Raw genomic sequence first — 19,884 nt, 5'->3', positions numbered from 1 at the left:
AATAAAAAAATTGTTCCAAGTATTACTCCATTAGTGAATGAAGATAAGGAATCTAGATTCTTATTTGAATAAAGTAGATTCCATATTGGGATGGTATTAGGTTCGGTGGAAACTCCTTTACACATTTACTTAATTATTTTTTTTTCATCAAAAAATCAAAATTTTCTTTTTTAAAATTGAATAAACTTTTCCATGAGTCTTGTACACAACATGTCAACATGCACGTTTTGATATTGATATTTATTTACTGTGTACATATTCCCCTCTTGATTTTATTCTTACATTCTATTTTATCGTTTTCATACATGTTTAGTATCAAAATGATTTAAAGGTTAATTTTTTATCATAACGTAATTCGACATTTGAGGAAACATAAGACATCTCCATGTTTTTTTTACTGATATTCAATGAAATGAAAGAGTATCACCATGAAATATCAGTTTTTGGGATCACATCCTCCATGAAGATAGCAACAAATATACGTTGCACTATTAACAAATAATATTTGATAAAAGTTTCACCAAAAAGTAAATAAAAAATATATTAATTAAAAGTAGGAGGATGGTTTTTCCTTTTTTTTTTTTGCCAATTTCCTAGTTGCTTTATCCTAACTCAACTAACTCGCAAATAGTGTCTGACTTATGTTGAGTTAAACGCGTAATCAGTATCAGATCCCGTGTCAGGTCTAAACAAACAAGGTGGTGACGCTCATGCTAAAAAGAATGTTATTTATAAATACATGTGCCATTACACATTGATTTTTCAAGTTTGTGCATGCTGACTCAATTTTTTTTCTAAGCCACATCTATTGCCAATTGTACTAGTACATGCCTCATAGCTTGCACACTGATTTTTTTCACTTAAAAAGTGAATAGCTAACAGATTAGTTCTAATTAGTGGGATGATAATTAATTACTTAATCACGAAGAGTCGCAATTAAGAGACTACACGAGTAGTTAATTAAGACATGGGACACATGACCACCCCATGCAAAAAAAAAATTAAAGAGAAGAAGCTAGAGAAACGAAAGTAGTGCAAGAAACCTGAGAGAGTTAGTAATATGTTGAGGAAAGTGATATGAAAGATACTTGCTTTCTGTTATTCCAGCCCCAGCTAGGGGTTACCTAAGAAAAAGTTTCGTTGAGTGTTTTGATTGTTGTTTTCATTCTCATCACTATACTCTATCTGTCCCTCGCATTACCACGTCATGATCCCTTAAACTTGTCTTTCCACTGTTTCTTACTCATCATTTCTCCATTAACCATTCCCCTATATAAACCCTCATAACTCTCCTCTTTTCTCATCAGCCTAAGCTTCACATCTTCACCTCCTCTCTCTAGCTCTCTCTGAGTATTATTAGTTTATTAGATTTAGAACTTTGATTCTCTCTTCATACATTGTTGAGAGAACCAAATAGAATTTTGTAAGTTAGAAGTATTTAGTAGAAGATCAATCATATCATCATCAATATCAATATCATAATGGGTGCAGATATGTTGCCTGGTTTAGCAATGACTTTGGTTCAGTTGGGTTATGCTGGTATGAATATCTTCTCTAAGTTAGCTCTTGATGCCGGAATGAATCCGTTTGTGATGGTGGCATATCGGCAGATTTTCGCTACAGCCATTATAGCTCCGTTTGCAATTTGCTTTGAAAGGTATAAACTCATCTAGTTATCTATATAGGTTCCGTTCACTGCAAAATTCTTTTTTTCTTTTATCATCATTTGATCGGTTTTTCGTACGTGATTAGCAAAAATATTCTGATTCTTTATACACTTCGACTTGTTTTTTGTTTTCACGATTTTTCGTTCTCGCTGTTTTTAAGAAAATATTTGAGTTGGTAAAGTGAGTTCGTCGTATATATGACGTTTTAGTTCGTTGCGAGTTTTTATTCTTTACAAACAATTTTCTGGTATTATTTGCTAACGTTAGCAATTTTTGTCATGCATTTTGGTTTTCCTCTCTTTATATCTTTAAGCAAAACGATAAACTTCGCATTACTCTATCACCACCTCCTTCGGCAATTTTTGGTAGTAACCTCAGTTGAGTCGCGTGCACTTAATTTATGTATCCCTACCAAATGTAATATTTGACATTCTTTTTTGGTTTACTCTCAAACAGGAGGACAATGCCGAGGCTAACAAAAACTATCTTCTGGCAGCTTATCTTGTGCTCTTTATTTGGGTGAGCCGCACAATTTCTTTGACATACAATATTTTTTCCTGGTTAATTGTGATTATCGAACTAAAATGAAAGATGGATCATGCAGGGCAACATTGAACCAGTGCTTGTATTTTGTTGGACTAAAATACTCGACTCCGACCATCACATGCGCACTCAACAATTTACTTCCAGCAATTACTTTCTTGATGGCTATCCCGTTTAAGATGGAGACTATTGGCATAAAGAGGCTCCCGGGACAAGCCAAGGTGTTGGGAACAATTGTATGTGTTGGTGGAGCAATGTTAATGTCTTTTTACAAAGGAAGTTTGATTAACATTGGTAAATCATCTCTACACTGGAGGTACGCAGAGCAAATGGCAGATAGTAACTCTGGTGGTGAATCAAGCAGTTTCATTGGTCCTCTATTTGTTGCCCTTAGTTGTGTTGCCTGGGCTGGCTGGTTCATAATCCAAGTAATTAAGCATCTTTTACTTTTTACCATTTAAATATATATTTGCATACAATTAATCTCAATTAATTAACTTTCGATAACCCTTTTTGCAGACAAAAATGAACAAAAAATTTGTAGCACCTTATTCGACAACATCAATAATGTGTGGTATGGCTAGCGTTCAGTGTGTGCTTATTGCCGTAACTCAAGAACACTCCGTTGAAGCTTGGTCGCTTACTTCTAGAATCAGACTCATCGCTTGCTTGTATAGCGTAAGTTCACTAATCACTTTCCTACTACAAATTATATTGAATTTGTTTTTGACAAAATGAGTGATTAACTCGACTGATCATTGTTCGGTTAATATTAATTTCAGGCGGCCTTTGGTTCAGCTCTCGCATTTGTTGTCATGTCATGGTGCATATCCAAACGTGGTCCTCTTTACGTGTCAATGTTTAACCCATTGTTGCTAGTTATCGTTGCAGTACTCGGATGGGCAATATTAGATGAGAAATTATACGTTGGAAGGTATATTCATTAATTTCATTTCTTCTTTCTATACTACAGTTTTTCATCCACACATTTTTCTTTTTCTTTTGCTTCTACTGATTTGCTTAATTTTTATGGTGGGTGTTTGTAGTGCTGTGGGATCAGCTTTGATAGTGATTGGGTTATATGCTGTACTATGGGGTAAAGGGAAAGAGATGGATGTTCCAACCGGGAAGACAATTGATGACAATGAAGATCATGGTGGAGATATTGAAGCTGGTGATGGTGATATTGAATTACCAAAGATACTTATGGTGCAACCCACTAAACCTGCTAATGGAAATATCAATACTCCCAACTAATCATGAAGCTACAAGAAGAATAAGAGATAAGAGAAAGTGAGCGATAATAAAGAGAGTATATAAACAAGAATTTAAGATGAACTGTTCCATTGGTGTATACTCTAATTGATCATCTTTTATCTTATGATATGTGGAGACTAGAGAAGAGAAGAGAGGAGAGGAGGGGAAAAGAAAAATGTTATCTATGTATTTTGGCTGTATTATCTTTATTTTCCATTAGAGTTGTTGTTAATTATATTAACCCAAAAAGAAAAAAAAAATCATTTTCCAGCTTTTCTGTTTTGTTTCCATTAGAGCTGTAAAACAAGGGAAAAAAAACAAAAAAAAAACATGTAATAGCTTAGTACTGATAAAATAGTTTAACCCTTTTTACTAATTTCCTTGCAAGGCTTGCTACAAAGGGGCTACCAAATTCTTTTTGGGTTCAGTTTTTTTTCTTTTTTTCCTTTTGGGTTCCTAATCCATGTAAGGTAAAGCAATTCTCCCCATTGAATCTACTAGCTCATAAGTCATAACCCCTTTAGAATTCGGTAATTTTTTGTAGCAATCACATGCTTTCTTGTCCCAGTTAAAATCAAAACACACATCAGTTGAATTATTTTTTGTCACAAAATTGAAGGTATTCTGTTTTCATGATTAAGATGCACAGACTAAAAGTGTGTCCATCATCAAGGTATCACATCTGATTATTTTATCTGTAGATTTTCTCTTTTCATCAAGGAACATATAAATTTGGTTCATCAAATTATAATTGTATAATTTTATTATGAAATGTTGGAGTAAAATGGGTAGAAGAATTTTAGATAAGTATATAAAATGCAAATGAAAAAAGAAGACTTGAAACAGCCAAAGAAACGGAAAAAGGAATGTTCATTCTTTGGTTGCACTAACTAGTACGTTGATTCCTAATTCATATACGAATTCATACTAACGCCTCTCGGGCTTGGGCTTGCGGCACAGACATATTTTTGAAGGTTGAAGTGGGGTGGAGTGTAATATTTTGTTGTCAAATTGCATCGAATTGAATGCACATAATCAAAATTGAAGAGATTTTTTTGTTTTTTTAAATATAAGAAAAACTCATTCCCTTCTGTGTTCACTTTGCCGTTTTGAAGCGATTTTTTTAAATTTTAATTGGTCGTTCGTGGCTTGCTATGCTCGATTCAAGAACATCGAGGACTCAATACGACGTCGTTTTTAATCCACACTCAAAGAATTTAGGGCATCCGAGTTCGATTGGATTTATAAGATATTATGGGGAAAAAAATTTACAAAAAAAGAAAGATATTATGGGTAAAATACTTCTATCTTTCTGGAGTATTTGTTTTTAAAGAAAAAACATCAGATTAAACATTCAGAGTTGATTCCGGATTAATTATACCATCATTCACCATTTCTATAATGATAAAAGCTGGATATCTTATGGTTTATGGATCTTTCTCTTTGCAATATACTTGTAATTAATATCTTTATTTGCAATAGAGTTTTGACTATCTTGTTCTTCACTGTTTCAATCTGAATATATAAATGAAATATGAGTCATGTTGTGACGAGGTTACCCTCATGATAGCTTCTGCAAGGGCTTATCTTATAATGTTTGGATTTAACATCTTAGATAAGTACACATGCTAAGAAAAGAATTAGATAATGAATACAATATATTTTTTATTATTTCTATTGTTTCTTATTGTTTGAGGGTGAAAACAGTTTCTGCTAATTTTAGTAATTTCGAGTGTGTAGGTGAGAAACGAGTTTAAGCCCTAAACAATGTACTACAAGAGAGTTCTTTAGATTCGAGAGATCAATCTGTACAAATCCGGCCTAAACCAATAAATGGCCGTTCCAGACTTGCTTCGGTCACAAAAGTGAAGGAGAAGGGTTGGTTTTGGGGAGAGAAGCGAAGAGAGTGTTGAGACCAGAATATTTGATTCTGGAAGAGTAGTTGTTTCACAACTTGTATCATAAAGTGAGAAGCTAACAGATGGAAATCTAGCAAATGTTTTCTGAGTGTTGTATGCTCCTGACCTGAAGTTGTTGTTCGGTGGAAATAGGTAATGCCTATTTATACAAGTCGAAGTAAAACGTACTCTGGTCTCATTAAGAAATGGAAAACGGGTAAGTAAATGGGAGGAGGTGGTAACCGGTAACGCCTGGAATTGATGTTCCATAAAGAAAGTGTTTCACCATTACTCCCTGTATTTACTAACCGCCTCATCCTTATGATAGTTTCTTATAACGGGCGTAGTGTACGCCGCACGCTATAAACCGCCAAACCAATACCCAATGAGCATCCCCCAGTTTGTGACATGCGTTGATGTCTCGAGTGTTTTCATGGAAAACATGTAGCATGTTGTTTTCGTTTGGAAAGTCGAGATTGGGAGACTTGCCGGCTCGGTGACCTTCAACGGTCGAGATTTTGCATCTTAAGAGGAAAGGTAGCCGTTGATTATGGAAACCCTTCGTTTGGTAGCCAGTGGCATGAAAGCATGCTCGGTATGGCTTTTACATGGCATGGTTTAGGCGCAGCCAAAAGTTAGGGTTTTGGCTTTGTTTAGGCGTGACCAAACTAGAGACAAAAGTTACCATGCGTTAGCTGGTAACCTTGGACGTCTAAGATATGTATCTTAGATGAAAAGGTGTCTGTTGATCGTTGCAGGCCTTCATTTTGGAATCCGCATAGGGAAGGCCGGTATGGCGTGGCGCGGAAAGGTGGTTGGCATGTCATTGGCACATATGGCATGACATGCCTTGGCATGGTTTGGCGTGGTAAAAACTAGGATTTTGGGCCAAAGGTTACCATGTGTTGTCTGGCGACCTTAGACGGCTAGGATTTGCATCTAGGATTGAAAGGTGGCCTTTGATCGTAGAACCCCTTCGTTTTGGTAGACGCATAGGGAAGGCCGGTCTGGCGTGGCGCGGCAAGGTGGTTGGCATGCCATTGCCACGGTTTAGCGTGGCCAAAACTAGGGATTTGGGCCAAATATTACCATGCGTTGTCTGGCGACCTTGGATAGCTAGGATTTGCATCTAGGATTGATGGGTGGTCGTTGATCGTCACACGCCTTCGTTTTGGTAGCCGCATAGGGAAGGCCGACATGGTATGGCGCGACAAGCTGGTTGGCATGCCATTGGTACATGTGGCATGGCATGCCTTGGCGCAGTTTGACGTGGCCAAAACTAGGGTTTTGGGCCAAAGGTTACCATGCGTTGTCTGGCGACCTTGGACGGCTAGGGTTTGCATCTAGGATTGAAGGGTGGTCATTGATCGTCACACGCCTTCGTTTTGGTAGCCACATAGGGAAGGTCGGCATGGTATGGCGCTGCAAGGTGGTTGGCATGCCATTGGCACATGTGGCATGGCATGCCTTGGCGCGGTTTGGCGTGGCCAAAACTAGGGTTTTGGGCCAAAGGTTACCATGCGTTTTCTGGCGACCTTGGACGGCTAGGATTTTCATCTAGGATTGAAGGGTGGCCTTTGATCGTCGCACGCCTTCGTTTTGGTAGCCGCATAGGGAAGGCCAGAATGGTATATATAGTAAGGCAGAATGGTGCGAACGGCTTGGCATAGAGGGGCCAAGGTATAATGGTGCGGGCGGCTTGGCATAGTGGGGACAAGGCAGAATGGTGCGGACGGCTTGGCATAGTGGGGCCAAGGTAGAATGGTGTGGATGGCTTGGCATAGTGGGGCCAAGGAAGAATGGTACGGGAGGCTTGGCATAGTGGGTCCAAGGCAGAATGGTGCGGACGGCTTGGCATAGTGGGGCCAAGGTAGAATGGTGCGGATGGATTGGCATAGTGGGGCCAAGGGTTTGGACCGCTTGGCATGGTAGGACCAAGGCAAGGTGCGGTTGGCTTGGCATGGTGGGGCCAAGGATTTGGCATGCCATTGGCGCATGGTGCGACCAGCATGGCTAGGGCCAAGGCAAGGTGCGGTTGGCTTGGCATGGTGGGGCCAAGGCATGGTGCGGCTGGCATGGTTGGCATGCCTTGGCGCGGAGATATGGCTGGAATGGTTTTCCATTGGCACAGTGGTGCGGCTGGCATCGTTGGCATGCCTTGGCGCGGAGATATGGCTGGCATGGTTTGCCATTGGCACAGTGGTGCGGCTGGCATGGTTGGCATGCCTTGGCACGGAGATGTGGCTGGCATGGTTTGCCATTTGCACAGTGGTACGGCTGGCATGGTTGGCATGCCTTGGCGCGGAGATGTGGCTGGCATGGTTTTCCATTGGAATAGTGGTGCGGCTGGCATGGTTGGCATGCCTTAGCACGGAGACGTGGCTGGCATGGTTTGCAATTGGCACGGTGGTGCGGATGGCATGGTTGGCATTCCTTGGAGCGGAGACGTGGCTGACATGGTATGCCTTTGACATGGTGGTGCGACTGGAATGGTTGGCATGCCTTGGCGCGTAGATGTGGTTGGCATGGTTTGCCATTGGCATAGTGGTGCATCTGGCATGGTTGGCATCCCTTGGCGCGGAGACGTGGCTGGCATGGTTTTTCATTGGCACGGTGGTGCGACTGGCATGGTTGGCATTCCTTGGAGTGGAGACGTGGCTGGCATGGTTTTCCATTGGCACGGTGGAGTGAGAATTAGGGTTTGGTATGTACGAAGATGATGTCGATCAATACTAAGGGCTCTGCCGTGGAACATGACACATGTATAAAAAAAAGGTACCCTGGTAATTCTTACGTAGGCATGCTGATTGATTCAATAAATGCGCTAGTAGTCAAAGTGACGTCATGTCAGGTGTATGGTTTTACGATTTTAACCCTAAGCTAAAAACCACCATCACCATTAAGTCCCCTGCTTAGCTCAGAACAGGAGCATTGTCGCGAGGTAAGCATAAGATGGTGACAGGCGAGGACAAAATTGAAATGACAAATCGTGAAAAGATGGTCAAGAAGACCCGTCTAACCTTTTTAGAGAGGTAAGGAGAGTTCGTGATTATCGTATTGGAGGCCTTGTATAGATTCTACTTGTGGTGTTGCTGGCTAGACCGTGAATTGGTGAGATGTAGATTGCCGGCTTGGAATGGGATCCGCAGGCCTAAGTCAGCTTGGAATGGGAGCCGCAGGCTTTGGTCGGCTTGGAATGGGAGCCGCACGCGTTGGTCGGATTGGAATGGGAGCCGCACGCGTTGGTCGGATTGGAATGGGAGGAAACTGGCTTCGGTCCGTAAAACGGTGGAAACCGTCTTCAGTCCGCAGAATGATGTAAACTGGTGTTGATGGTGGTTTTTAGCTTAGGGTTAAAATCGTAAAACTGTACATCCGACATGACATCACTATGACCATTAGCACATTTATTGAATCAATCAGCATGCCTACGTAAGAATTACCGGAATACCATTTTTTACATGGGTCATGTTCCACGGCAAAACCCTTAATATTGACTAACATCATCCATGCAAAACCCTAATTCTCATGCTACCGCGCCAAGGCATTCCAACCATTCCAGCCGCACCACTCTGTCAATGGCAAACCATGTCAGCCATATCTCCGCGCCAAGTCATGCCAACCATGCCAGCCGCACCACTATGCCAATGGAAAACCATGCTAGCCACATCTTCGCGCCAAGGCATGCAAACCATGCCAGTCGCACCACTGTGCCAATGGCAAACCATGCCAGCCACATCTTCGCGCCAAGGCATGCCGGCCATGCCAGCCGCACCAGTATGCCAATGGCAAACCATGCCAGCCACATCTACGCGCCAAGGCATGCCAGCCGCACCACTGTGCCAATGGAAAACCATGCCAGCCACATCTACGCGCCAAGGCATGCCATCCATGCCAGCCGCACCACTATGCCAATGGCAAACCATGCCAGCCACATCTTCGCGCCAAGGCATGCCAACCATGCCAGCCGCACCACTGTGCCAATGGCAAACCACGCCAACCATGCTCGCCGCACCATGCGCCAATGGCATGCCAAACCCTTGGCCCTAGCCATGTTGTCCGCACCATGCGCCAATGGCATGCCAAACCCTTGGCCCTATCCATGTTGGCCGGACCATGCGCCAATGGCATGCTAAACCCTTGGCCCCACCATTCCAAGCCATCCAAACCCTTGGCCCCATTATGCCAAGCCACCCGCCCCATTCTGCCTTGGCCTCACCATGCCAAGCCGTCCAAACCCTTGGCCCCACTATGCCAAGCCATACGCACCATTCTTCCTTGGCCCCACTATGCCAAGTCGTCCGCACCATTCTTCCTTGGCTCCACTATGCCAAGCCATCTGCACCATTCTGCCTTGACCCACCATGCCAAGCCGTCCATACCCTTGGCCCCACTATGCCAAGCCTTCCGCTCAATTTGCATTGGTCATACCATGCCGGCCTTCCCTATGCGACTACCAAAACGAAGGCGTGCGACGATCAACGGCCACCCTTCAATCCTAGATGCAAATCCTAGTCGTCCAAGGTCGCCAGACAACGCATGGTAACCTTTGGTCAAAAACCCTAGTTCTGGCCACGCCAAACCGTGCCAAGGCATGCCATGCCACATGTGCCAATGGCATGCCAACCACCTTTCCGCGCCATACCATGCCGACCTTCCCTATGCTGTTACAAAAACGAAGGCGTGCGATGATCAACGGTTACCCTTCAATCCTAGATGCAAATCCTAGCCGTCCAAGGTCGGCAGACAACGCATGGTAACCTTTGGCCCCAAAACCTAGTTTTTGCCACGCCAAACCGCGCCAAGGCATGTCACGCCACGTGTTCCAATGTCATTCCAACCACCTTGCCCGCCATACCATGCCAGCCTTCCCTATGCGGCTACCAAAACGAATGCGTGCGACGATCAACAACCACCCTTCAATCCTAGATGCAAATCCTAGTCATACAAGGTTTCCAAACAACGCACGGTTGGCATTGACACAGTGGTGCGACTGGCATGACTTGGCGCGGAGATGTGGCTGGCATGGTTTTCCATTGACACAGTGGTGCGGCTGGCATGGTTGGCATGCCTTGGCGCGGAGACGTGGATGGCATGGTTTTCCATTAGCACGGTGGTGCGGCTGGCATGGTTTGCATGCCTTGGCGCGGAGACGTGGCTGGCATGGTTTTCCATTGGCACGGTGGTGCGGCTGGCATGGTTGGAATGCCTTGGCGCGGAGACGTGGCTGGCATGCTTTGCCATTGGAACGGTGGTGCGGATGGCATGGTTGGCATGCCTTGGCGCGGAGACGTGGCTGTCATGGTTTGCCATTGGCACGGTGGTGCGGCTGGCATGGTTGGCATGCCTTGGCGCGGAGACGTGGCTGGCATGGTTTTCCATTGGAACGGTGGTGCGGATGGCATGGTTGGCATGCCTTGGCGCGGAGACGTGGATGGCATGGTTTTCCATTGGCGGTGGCGTGAGAATTAGGGCTTGGTATTTACGAAGATGATGTCGATAAATACTAAGGGTTCTATCGTTGAACATGACACATGTATAAAAAAATAAGGTACCCTGGTAAATCTTACGTAGGCATGCTGATTGATTCAATGAATGCGCTAGTGGTCAAAGTGACATCATGTCAAGTGTATGGTTTTACGATTTTAACCCTAAGCTAAAAACCACCATCAACACTTATGTACAAATATTTAATTTAATTTGCTCCTTAATCCTTTTAACAAATCAAAATTTTAATTCTCGGACGGTGAGAAGATGTTTTTATATTTTTCCTTTCCTTGCTTATTAAAAACCTAAAAACCAGTCATGCATGGGTTTTTTTTGTTTGAAATATGGAAAAAGATTTTATCAAGTTTGATGATTACGGTGACTTTAAACGATTAATCATATGGAAATAAACGAATAACGACCATACATTGTGTTTGATTACTCTTCAAATATGAAACATCCATGCTTTCCCTTTTGGTTTTTTACATACAAGGAGTCAGTAAATTCGGATTATCAATTACATGATAAATATACGGTTAGACGGTTTTGGACATCTCGTGACAACAAAAAATTCTTAAAGAAAAGTAAAAGATAATTCTTAAATTGTGTTGAGGTGGAGTACTGATTTTGATTAGATTTTTTTCCATGTATAGTAGTGCAAACTAATTCAAGACTGAACTAACTATGATAATCATGTTTTAGTTGGATTGTTTTCAATGTACGATATCTAAAAACAATCCAATCATCTTATTGCAATGATATTCATTTTTGGTACTTCATTACCTATGAACAAGAACGGAATTTGGTTGATCTCGCTCATAAACAGTCGCTTTGATTTTAAGTTATAATTGTCATTGTTTTAACTAAGAAAATTATTTGGAGGGACCAAGTATCAAATCAAAATAAATGCAGGGAAATAAAATCTAAATTATTAATTTACTGAATCAAATTTTAAAAGAAGAGGATTTAGTTGGTAGCAGGGCAACAAGCTGAGCACCAACCCCTTTTTGAATAGGAACACCCAATCTTTGAAAAATAAAACTACCTAGACCACTACTAGCGTCATGGCTAACTAAACAATTCTTCAGACGCTTGAAACATACAGTATCATTACTAAGTTCCCCTAAGGTACTAAAGGCTAGCACACCCAAACCATAACCATGCGAAGTACACTCATTCAAATATTTTGAACGTTCGCGCGAAATTGCTTTAGAGATAGCCTGGCCTGGGAAGAAAGCACGAACACCATATCCAGTAAATGGAGAGACACCTGTGACATCCATACACACATCTTGGCCGTTTTCCTAGTTGAGAACAAGGATATCTTCTGGACGTAAATCCTTGTAATTATAAGACAAAAAACCTAAAGCAACTTACTTGAGTGCAGGGACACCAGCTTTGAAACAAATATTCGCAATTACACACTAGTGGAAAACATCCGATTTAAGATAGTAAGGTAGTGTCGTTTTAACGAGTTAAACGGCACTTTCGGAGTGCTGCTGAAAGTGTCGTAGATTCAGTGTCTTTTTCTGGAACGACACTTTCAGAATGCCCCTGAATTACGATGCTTTCTGAGTGCCGCTACGCACGACATCTGGATATCGTCGTAGATTTGATTTTTTTTAATTTAAAAAAATAGTTAGATCTGGCTAGATGACTCCAGTTATTCTGACTGGGCTGAAATAAATCTGTTTCAAATTCGAATTGTACTAAAATGAAACTCAAATTAAACTGCAATTTAAATGACAATTCAAATTCAAATGAAAATTACTCAAGTTCTCAAATTCAAGTGAAATTCAAATTCTCAAATTCAAATTCAAAATCTATATAGAACATGATTCGTCTAATCCCAAATGACATCTCGATTATATTGAACTGTACTCATAAATTTAGTCGAAAATCATTAAAAAAACTTCTAATTATCAAGGTTTCTTTAAGTCCTGAGAATTTCAACAACAATTTCAGTCATTAGGATCTTGGAACTAGCTTGCGTGAGAGCAGAACTGTAGAAGTACAACTCTTTCAACCATTTCTACATCCAACAGGAACAACGATCTTACCATCAAACTACATTCAGAAAAAGAGTAAGTCAGACCTTATATGCTAGGTTTAGATGACTTTAAGAATAATTTACACGGAGGTGGTCTAATATACCCATCATTAAGACAACAACAGCAACAACATTTATATAATGACTTCATTCCTGACATCAATATGGAGATAAACAAATAAACCATATATAGGCAGTGAAAACCATAGGCATGATGAGTATGCAAAGACACATACCTCGGAGAAACATTGTTATTGAATATCTACAACCGACATTCAGCTAGTTCCTGACAGCATCAAGAAGTGAATGAATCTCCATATGCATAAAGAAGATAAAAAACAACAAAAAATAAACAAGGATTGAATGAGCGTTATTACCTAAGCATCCCCATCCGAATATCCATCATCTGCACATTCATCTAGTGCTATTTCCTGACAGTATCAAGAAGGGAATGAATATCCATAAACACGTGCGACATATAAACTAATGTTGTGCTGAACTATTCTAGTGCATACTGGCTCAAACACAAAAATTCTTCTCTAAAGATTCCAAGAATGAGTAACTGCTTTATTTCATGTTCAAGACATTGAGATATGATATAATTGTTCAAATGACCGTAATCTGTAAAGTTAAGGAAAAGTTGTCACATAAACCTAACATTTTATAACTATTGGTATAAGATCAGACTCCTAATGTACCTATAGTTCTCTACAGTGGAAGGAATATAACAACTCTTATTAGCTAGCGAGAAAAGGCAAGACCTGTACAGAGTGGGTGATAGACACATTTTTATGTCTAAATTTTACTCAATGTCTCTATTGTAAGTGCTCGATTTTTGTACTAATTTTGATGCTTTGTGTGTTTGTAGGTGTTTTTGGAGAAATACACTTGTGTGGAAAAAGTTGCTCAAAAAGTGCTATTTGGACTCCCGGAGAAAAGTACTAAAGGCACCCTCAACTTGGATAAGGGGCACCCAAATTGCTCACTTGCTATTCACACCCCCAGTTTGGTTAGGGGGACACCATCTTCAACATTTCAAAAATTCGTTTTGGCGGGAAAATTTTATTCTCAACTGTGTAACTTTCGATCGATTCTTGAAGGAGTTCTGGGTAGACTAAAGGGATGAAACTTAATGGGTAGACGTGATATGTCATAACAAAGCTAGTATGAGTGTTTGTTTCGATCAAATTTGGCTGAAAAATCCATGAGAAGAAATCAGGGCAGCACGTGCATGAGAAGGACAATTTACGGGATTACATGAGTTTTGGAGAAGTTAAACGTGTTCTGCTCATGTATGATGACTCTAGCAACACTTTGGACCTTGAAAAAGATAATTGAGGAGATTTTGCAGCTGTAGAAACGCGTTAGAAGCTAAATCAGGGAAGAAAATATTTCCAAAAATATTTTCTTTATTGCCCGAGTTCAATGAAGAATATTGAGAATCATGGCGTGATTAAATGAGTCTAAGGAGTATAAATAGGTGGATGGGATCATAGAGAAGGGGTGTCGAGAGTCTGGGGGGCTGAGGAGAGCCAGAGAAGAAGAAATTCGAGTTTTCCCAAACTCGGTTTCTGCTGCTGCTGATGATGATGAACATGAAGAACATGAAGAACGGACCCGCAGAGACAGTCGTTTATTAACAGTGTCAACGACTCACAGCCGTGGGTCGTACATCAAAGGCAGACTTATTTTCCAGCGTTTGCGACACAGAGCCGTGGGTCTTAGAGCAACAATATCAGTGACACATACTGTGGGTCGTAGTTCTCTGGTTTGTAACAAATATAATTGTTACAAACCCGGTTTTGAATTATTTCTCCATTTTCATCATTTGTAAACACCCTTTGAGCAATAATAATGATTTTTGAGCGTGTTTCCAACATGATGAGCGGCTAATTCTCCCACAACCAAGGAAATGAGGAAGCTATTTACACATGAATAATTGGTAACCATTTTATTTTCTCTAATATTTAATTATAATTCACTCAATCACTGCTTTTGCAGAGTTTTAAATTGTTTGCGTAATTTTCCTAATCAGTTGTGATTCAATTAGATAGGTTATGCTTTATTTAGATAATCTATGCTTAAGGGATACAATTGATGTTTGAGAATTTACTTGATTATTAGTGAGTTAAGATATAAAGGACTTAAAAGATAATTAGAGTTTTGTATTATTTACCATCATTAATTCATGTGTAATAGTGGAATCAGTGTCTTGGTTATTTTCTCATACCTCTCTCCCACTTTGTTAATATTTTTGTATATAATTTTATTAAATCTTTAAATTTAATCTTCACAAGTCCGAGAGTTTGAACCTCATTACTACAACATCATTGAAAAACATAATCAATTTTTGGCGCCGTCGACGCGGATTTGTTTATAGATTTGTTTTTAGGTTTCATTTTTATTATTTTTTGTTCTTTTTTACGCCTTTTGGTATTTCTTGTTTGTTTTCAGATTTGGAGCCAAGCTAAATAAAGAGAAGAAAGTGTTGAAAACAAAAGCTAAGCCAAAGAAGGAAAGAAAAGGATAATTCAAGAGGAGTGAAGAAGAAGATTTTTGTATATAAAGATTTTTTTTTTATTTTATTTTTAGAAAATGTAAATAGGTTTTTATTTTTGTAACTTTTATTTTATTTTTGGACTTTTTTATTTTTGGACATTGGACATTTTTATTTTTTTAAAACCCTACGGAAGGGTAATTTGAAATAAACTGTTTGCAGATAAGGACGGTGATTACGATATCACCTCGGCCCCTCGGGTTCATACACAACATTGGAATTGTGGCCCGAGTCGACTTCAACGGTTCATACCCCGTCTGGAACGGGAGGTAAGAATTCTAAACACATGTGAATCTCCTGTCAGCGGGTTTACTGGATGATTTTGTATGCATATATGTTGAGGAATCGAATACGGCTGTTTTAATTTCCTAGTAAAGGGCAAGGCCTGGCCATACAAGATAAGGGTTCGGATTTCATCACCGTTCTCTTCTTGCCCGCCTTAGGAAAACGAAACCAAACGCGAACCTAAGCCTAAAATTTTGACTAGAACGAGAACCGATAGGGTAACGAGCTTAATAGGAAAGTCACTCGAGAAATATTGGTTACTCTTTAAGCATACTTCGAAGTTCATGATGGTTTCTGTGAGTTGAATGCGTGACTGCGCCGCCTTGTAATAGCGGTGAGGCCTTGGGTATCAAAGCTCCACTAAGCTTCCCTCGCCCTTATTCAACTTGCTTTGACTCGGATTGATTCCAGAGGGGTTTGCTTAAATTGTAACGAATTCCCTTTCGAAGGATTAGAAGCTGGTCTAGAAACAATCTAAGTGGAGACATCATGCTTTTGGTTTGCTAGATAAAATAGTCTTGTTGTGGTCGAGTCAGCCTCCTTTGTTCTTGTTTATAATTCCCCTGCAGTTAGGATGTCGAACTGGTATTATAATAGCCAATACAATGAGTATCCGACTAAGCAGCTTGGACATTATCCTTTTTATGACCATAGTGTGAATAGTGATTGGGAACGCGAAACTTTTGAAGGTTACGGGTGATACCATGGTGAGCCCAATTACTATCCACATGCGCACCGGTCATACGAGCAAGAAGACTATAGCACTAGTTCCTCGTCTTTGGAGGATGCAATGAAACTATTGAAAAGTAGTCCTTTTTATGATCCTTCTGATAATTCCTCTTTACTAGAGTCAACACGTAAATTAGCTGAGTCAACACGTAAGTTAGCAAAAATGAATAACTTAGTTTTTGACAAAAGAGAACTTTCTATAGAGGAATCCCTCAAGTTGATGGCTGAGACGAACGAAAGACTTGCTCGAAATAATCTTACTTTCCAATATAGTGTTTCCAATAATACCCTTAAAAATGAGGATATTTATTTGCATAATCAAGATGACGAGGTTAGAATTGGTAACACTACTTTTTTTGATGAGGTTCGATCATTTTCATGTTATTATAATGATGATTATGATGAGGATAGTATCGGTGAAGAACATGAAATATGTAGGCATAGTGATCAGGAATTTGTTACATCGATTGAGCTTTATAATGATAGTACTGTTTCTAGTACAAATCCAAATAATTTTACTAATTACTCACCTATTCAAAAGGACGAGGATTTGACTAGAGATACCCCCGTTTTAGATGATGTAACTATTTCTTGTTTACGAAGCCGATGATAGTTTTGAGGAACGATTTTATTCGGAGAATATTGTTTTAGAGTCTAGAAATTTAGAAGCATTAGACTTAGAAAAAGAAAATGAACTCGTAGAAATGAGTGAGGATGAACCCAACTTAACATCGATTGACCATTTTAAGGAATCCGATGACCTAGAAATTAGGGAAGTTGTGACTAGTCTTTCTAGAGGAACAGAAAACTCTAAGTTTGGGGGTGATTATCAGTCTCCGTGTGCTTTAACTCTTAGAAATTTCCCTCGTGTAGGACTTGACATTTGTGCCTCAACCATCTTACAAAATTATCTTCGTACACTTTTTCCTAAACCTAATGATGTACAAAGAGAAGCTCAGTTGTTAGAAACCCATCTTATGGTTGATGTGGTTAACCCAGGCTATGATACCAAGATTGACTTTGTTTTCCCACCAAATACTTTTCTTCCAATTGTGGGAACATTTGATTTTAAGATGTGTCAGTTATTAAGTTTTGAGACTAAACCTAATTATTTTAGGAGAATAGGGTCGACACATTTGCTTAAGGAAGACCAACTTTTTCATTGTGGTCAGTTTTGTGAGTCAAGTCTAATTGACTTTAAGGATCCGCAGTTGTTCAGGTTATTGTTATGTGCTTCTAAGTTCCTACTTGAGTATTTCCAGACTCTACAACCTGATCTTAAGAATCCTTCTTTTTAGGAAGTCCTGCCTATGAAAACATTTTATTTAGACCCTTTTATAGAGCCTGAACCTGAGCCAAAACTAGAGATGGTTGTCTTAAACAAAAAGTTAAATAAGGGTATGTTCGGTATCTTCTTGGTATGTTGCAGTTTCCTCTTCTTGTGGTTAGCACTTTTTGATCCAAATGACCCACAATTATTCCGGCTACTTCTATATGATTCTATGAGGTGACTAATTCCTTCCGATGTCTGGCTGAAGACTTTAAACTTAGCACTTCTTTGGAGGTAACCCAATCTCATGCAACACGGTAATATCTTTCCTTAACTCTTTTGCTTCAAATGGTAACAATTTCTCCTTGTTCATATGCTTTTAATTTTATCTTTAGAACATCGAGGACAATGTTAGATTTAAGTTTGGGGGTGGGGAAGAACATTTTAGTTGCACTTTTGAAACTTCTAGCGTCACATGGTATCCGGTTAGCTAAGTTTACATACTGTTTCTCACCGAAAAGATAGAAATTGGAATGCTAGAGATAACAACTTATTGAGACATTAGAGAAAAAGACATTGAGATCTTTGAAATTCAGGAGAGAACTTGTTCCTTTTAGATGGTAACCGTGATGGACCTAACCATCCATGACGAAAAGGCAAGTAGGTCAGGAAATGCCAGAAATACAAAGCAACATCACAATGTAATCATAGTTACTGGATTACGACTCTCTCTCAGTATAAACTTATCATCATCAACAGACAGAGCGACATCAAAATCTATGAAGAAAGTTGAAGATGTATAAGGTTTAAAAGCAACAATAGAAAAGAATAATTCAAAAATCAAAGTTGAAGACTTAGTTACAAGAAGTTGTAAGAGCAAATGATATAAGTTGTTGAAATTCATGATACCAAGACATCTTAAGTTGCGAAGATCCAAGTTTTTAAAGTCCTTATCATGGCCTTGTAAATTTTTGTCTTGTAACTTTTTGTACTCAAAAAAAAAATGAAAAATGAAAAAAAAAACATCATTACGTTCTTTTTGTTCAATAAGGCCATACGGAAGAAGAAATTTATAAGTCAAGCAAGAAATCGAAGAGAAGAGTTAATTGTCAAGGTTCTATGAGGTTCGATAGTTTATCATCAACAGTTGAAGACCGAAGAAGACGTTGTTTCTACTGAGCACTATGAGAGAGTCGAAAAAAGATACATTTGGTTGCTTTGTTAGTCCGCTTTCAATCTGGCACAAGATCTTTCTAGCACTGGTTTAATTCATCACACGTAATTAGTCCAGTTGTGTAGCAGATGTCCCTCTCATCTTTATCTCTCTCCTAATCTTATCCAGCTGTAAAGCAGCGGACGCATCTTACAATGTTTATCTAGCTGTGTAGTGGATATCTCTTTAATCTAGCAGTGTTGCGGATGTGTCTCCCCTTTTCTTCAGTCAACTTTAGAGATGACACCTTTAATTTCTCTGGCATTCTAGTTACTTGGAGATAGGTTGAGAATATGTATGTCCTCATAGCTCTTTGGATACTTGTGACCAATTAGAAGTAATGGTTTTGTGGGTATACCTCTGGTAAATCCTCCCGAGATTAACTCAGTTTTATTTTTTATTAGTTTTGCTCGAGGACTAGCAAATAATAAGTTTGGGGGTATTTGATAGACACATTTTTGTGTCTAAATTTTACTCAATGTGTCTATTGTTAGTGCTCGATTTTTGTACTAATTTTGATGTTTTGTGTGTTTGTAGGTGTTTTTGGAGAAATACACTTGTGTGGAAAAAGTTACTCAAAAAGTGCTATTTGGACTCCCAGAGAAAAGTACTAAAGGCACCCTCAATTTGGATAAGGGGCACCTAAATTGCTCACCTGCTATTCGCACCCCCAGTTTGGTTAGGGGGACACCATCTTCAACATTTCAAAAATTCGTTTTGGCGGGAAAATTTTATTCTCAACTATGTAACTTTCGATCGATTCTTGAAGGAGTTCTGGGTAGACTAAAGGGATGAAACTTAATGGGTAGACGTGATATGTCATAACAAAGCTGGTATGAGTGTTCGTTTCTATCAAATTTGGCTGAAAAATCCGTGAGAAGAAATCAGGGCAGCACGTGCATGAGAGGGACAGTTCACGGGATTACAT

At 39.9% G+C, this 19,884-nt stretch overlaps 1 protein-coding gene across 1 annotated transcript; it reads left to right on the top strand.

Annotated features, from left to right (window-relative positions):
• The first annotated feature begins 1,293 nt into the window (after positions 1–1,293).
• LOC113357924 (WAT1-related protein At1g09380-like) lies at positions 1,294–3,796 on the top strand. The gene is made up of 6 exons (XM_026601414.1): positions 1,294–1,657; positions 2,124–2,186; positions 2,272–2,638; positions 2,730–2,888; positions 2,993–3,144; positions 3,257–3,796. The coding sequence occupies exons 1-6, from the start codon at positions 1,482–1,484 to the stop codon at positions 3,465–3,467; spliced, it is 1,128 nt and encodes a 375-aa protein (XP_026457199.1). The 5' UTR covers positions 1,294–1,481; the 3' UTR covers positions 3,468–3,796.
• Positions 3,797–19,884: the final 16,088 nt, after the last annotated feature.

This window comes from Papaver somniferum, chromosome 3 (genome assembly GCF_003573695.1).
Source record: "Papaver somniferum cultivar HN1 chromosome 3, ASM357369v1, whole genome shotgun sequence".
NCBI lineage: Eukaryota > Viridiplantae > Streptophyta > Magnoliopsida > Ranunculales > Papaveraceae > Papaver > Papaver somniferum.
Note: the sequence above shows the minus strand (reverse complement) of the source record. Positions and strands in the feature narration are given on the sequence as shown.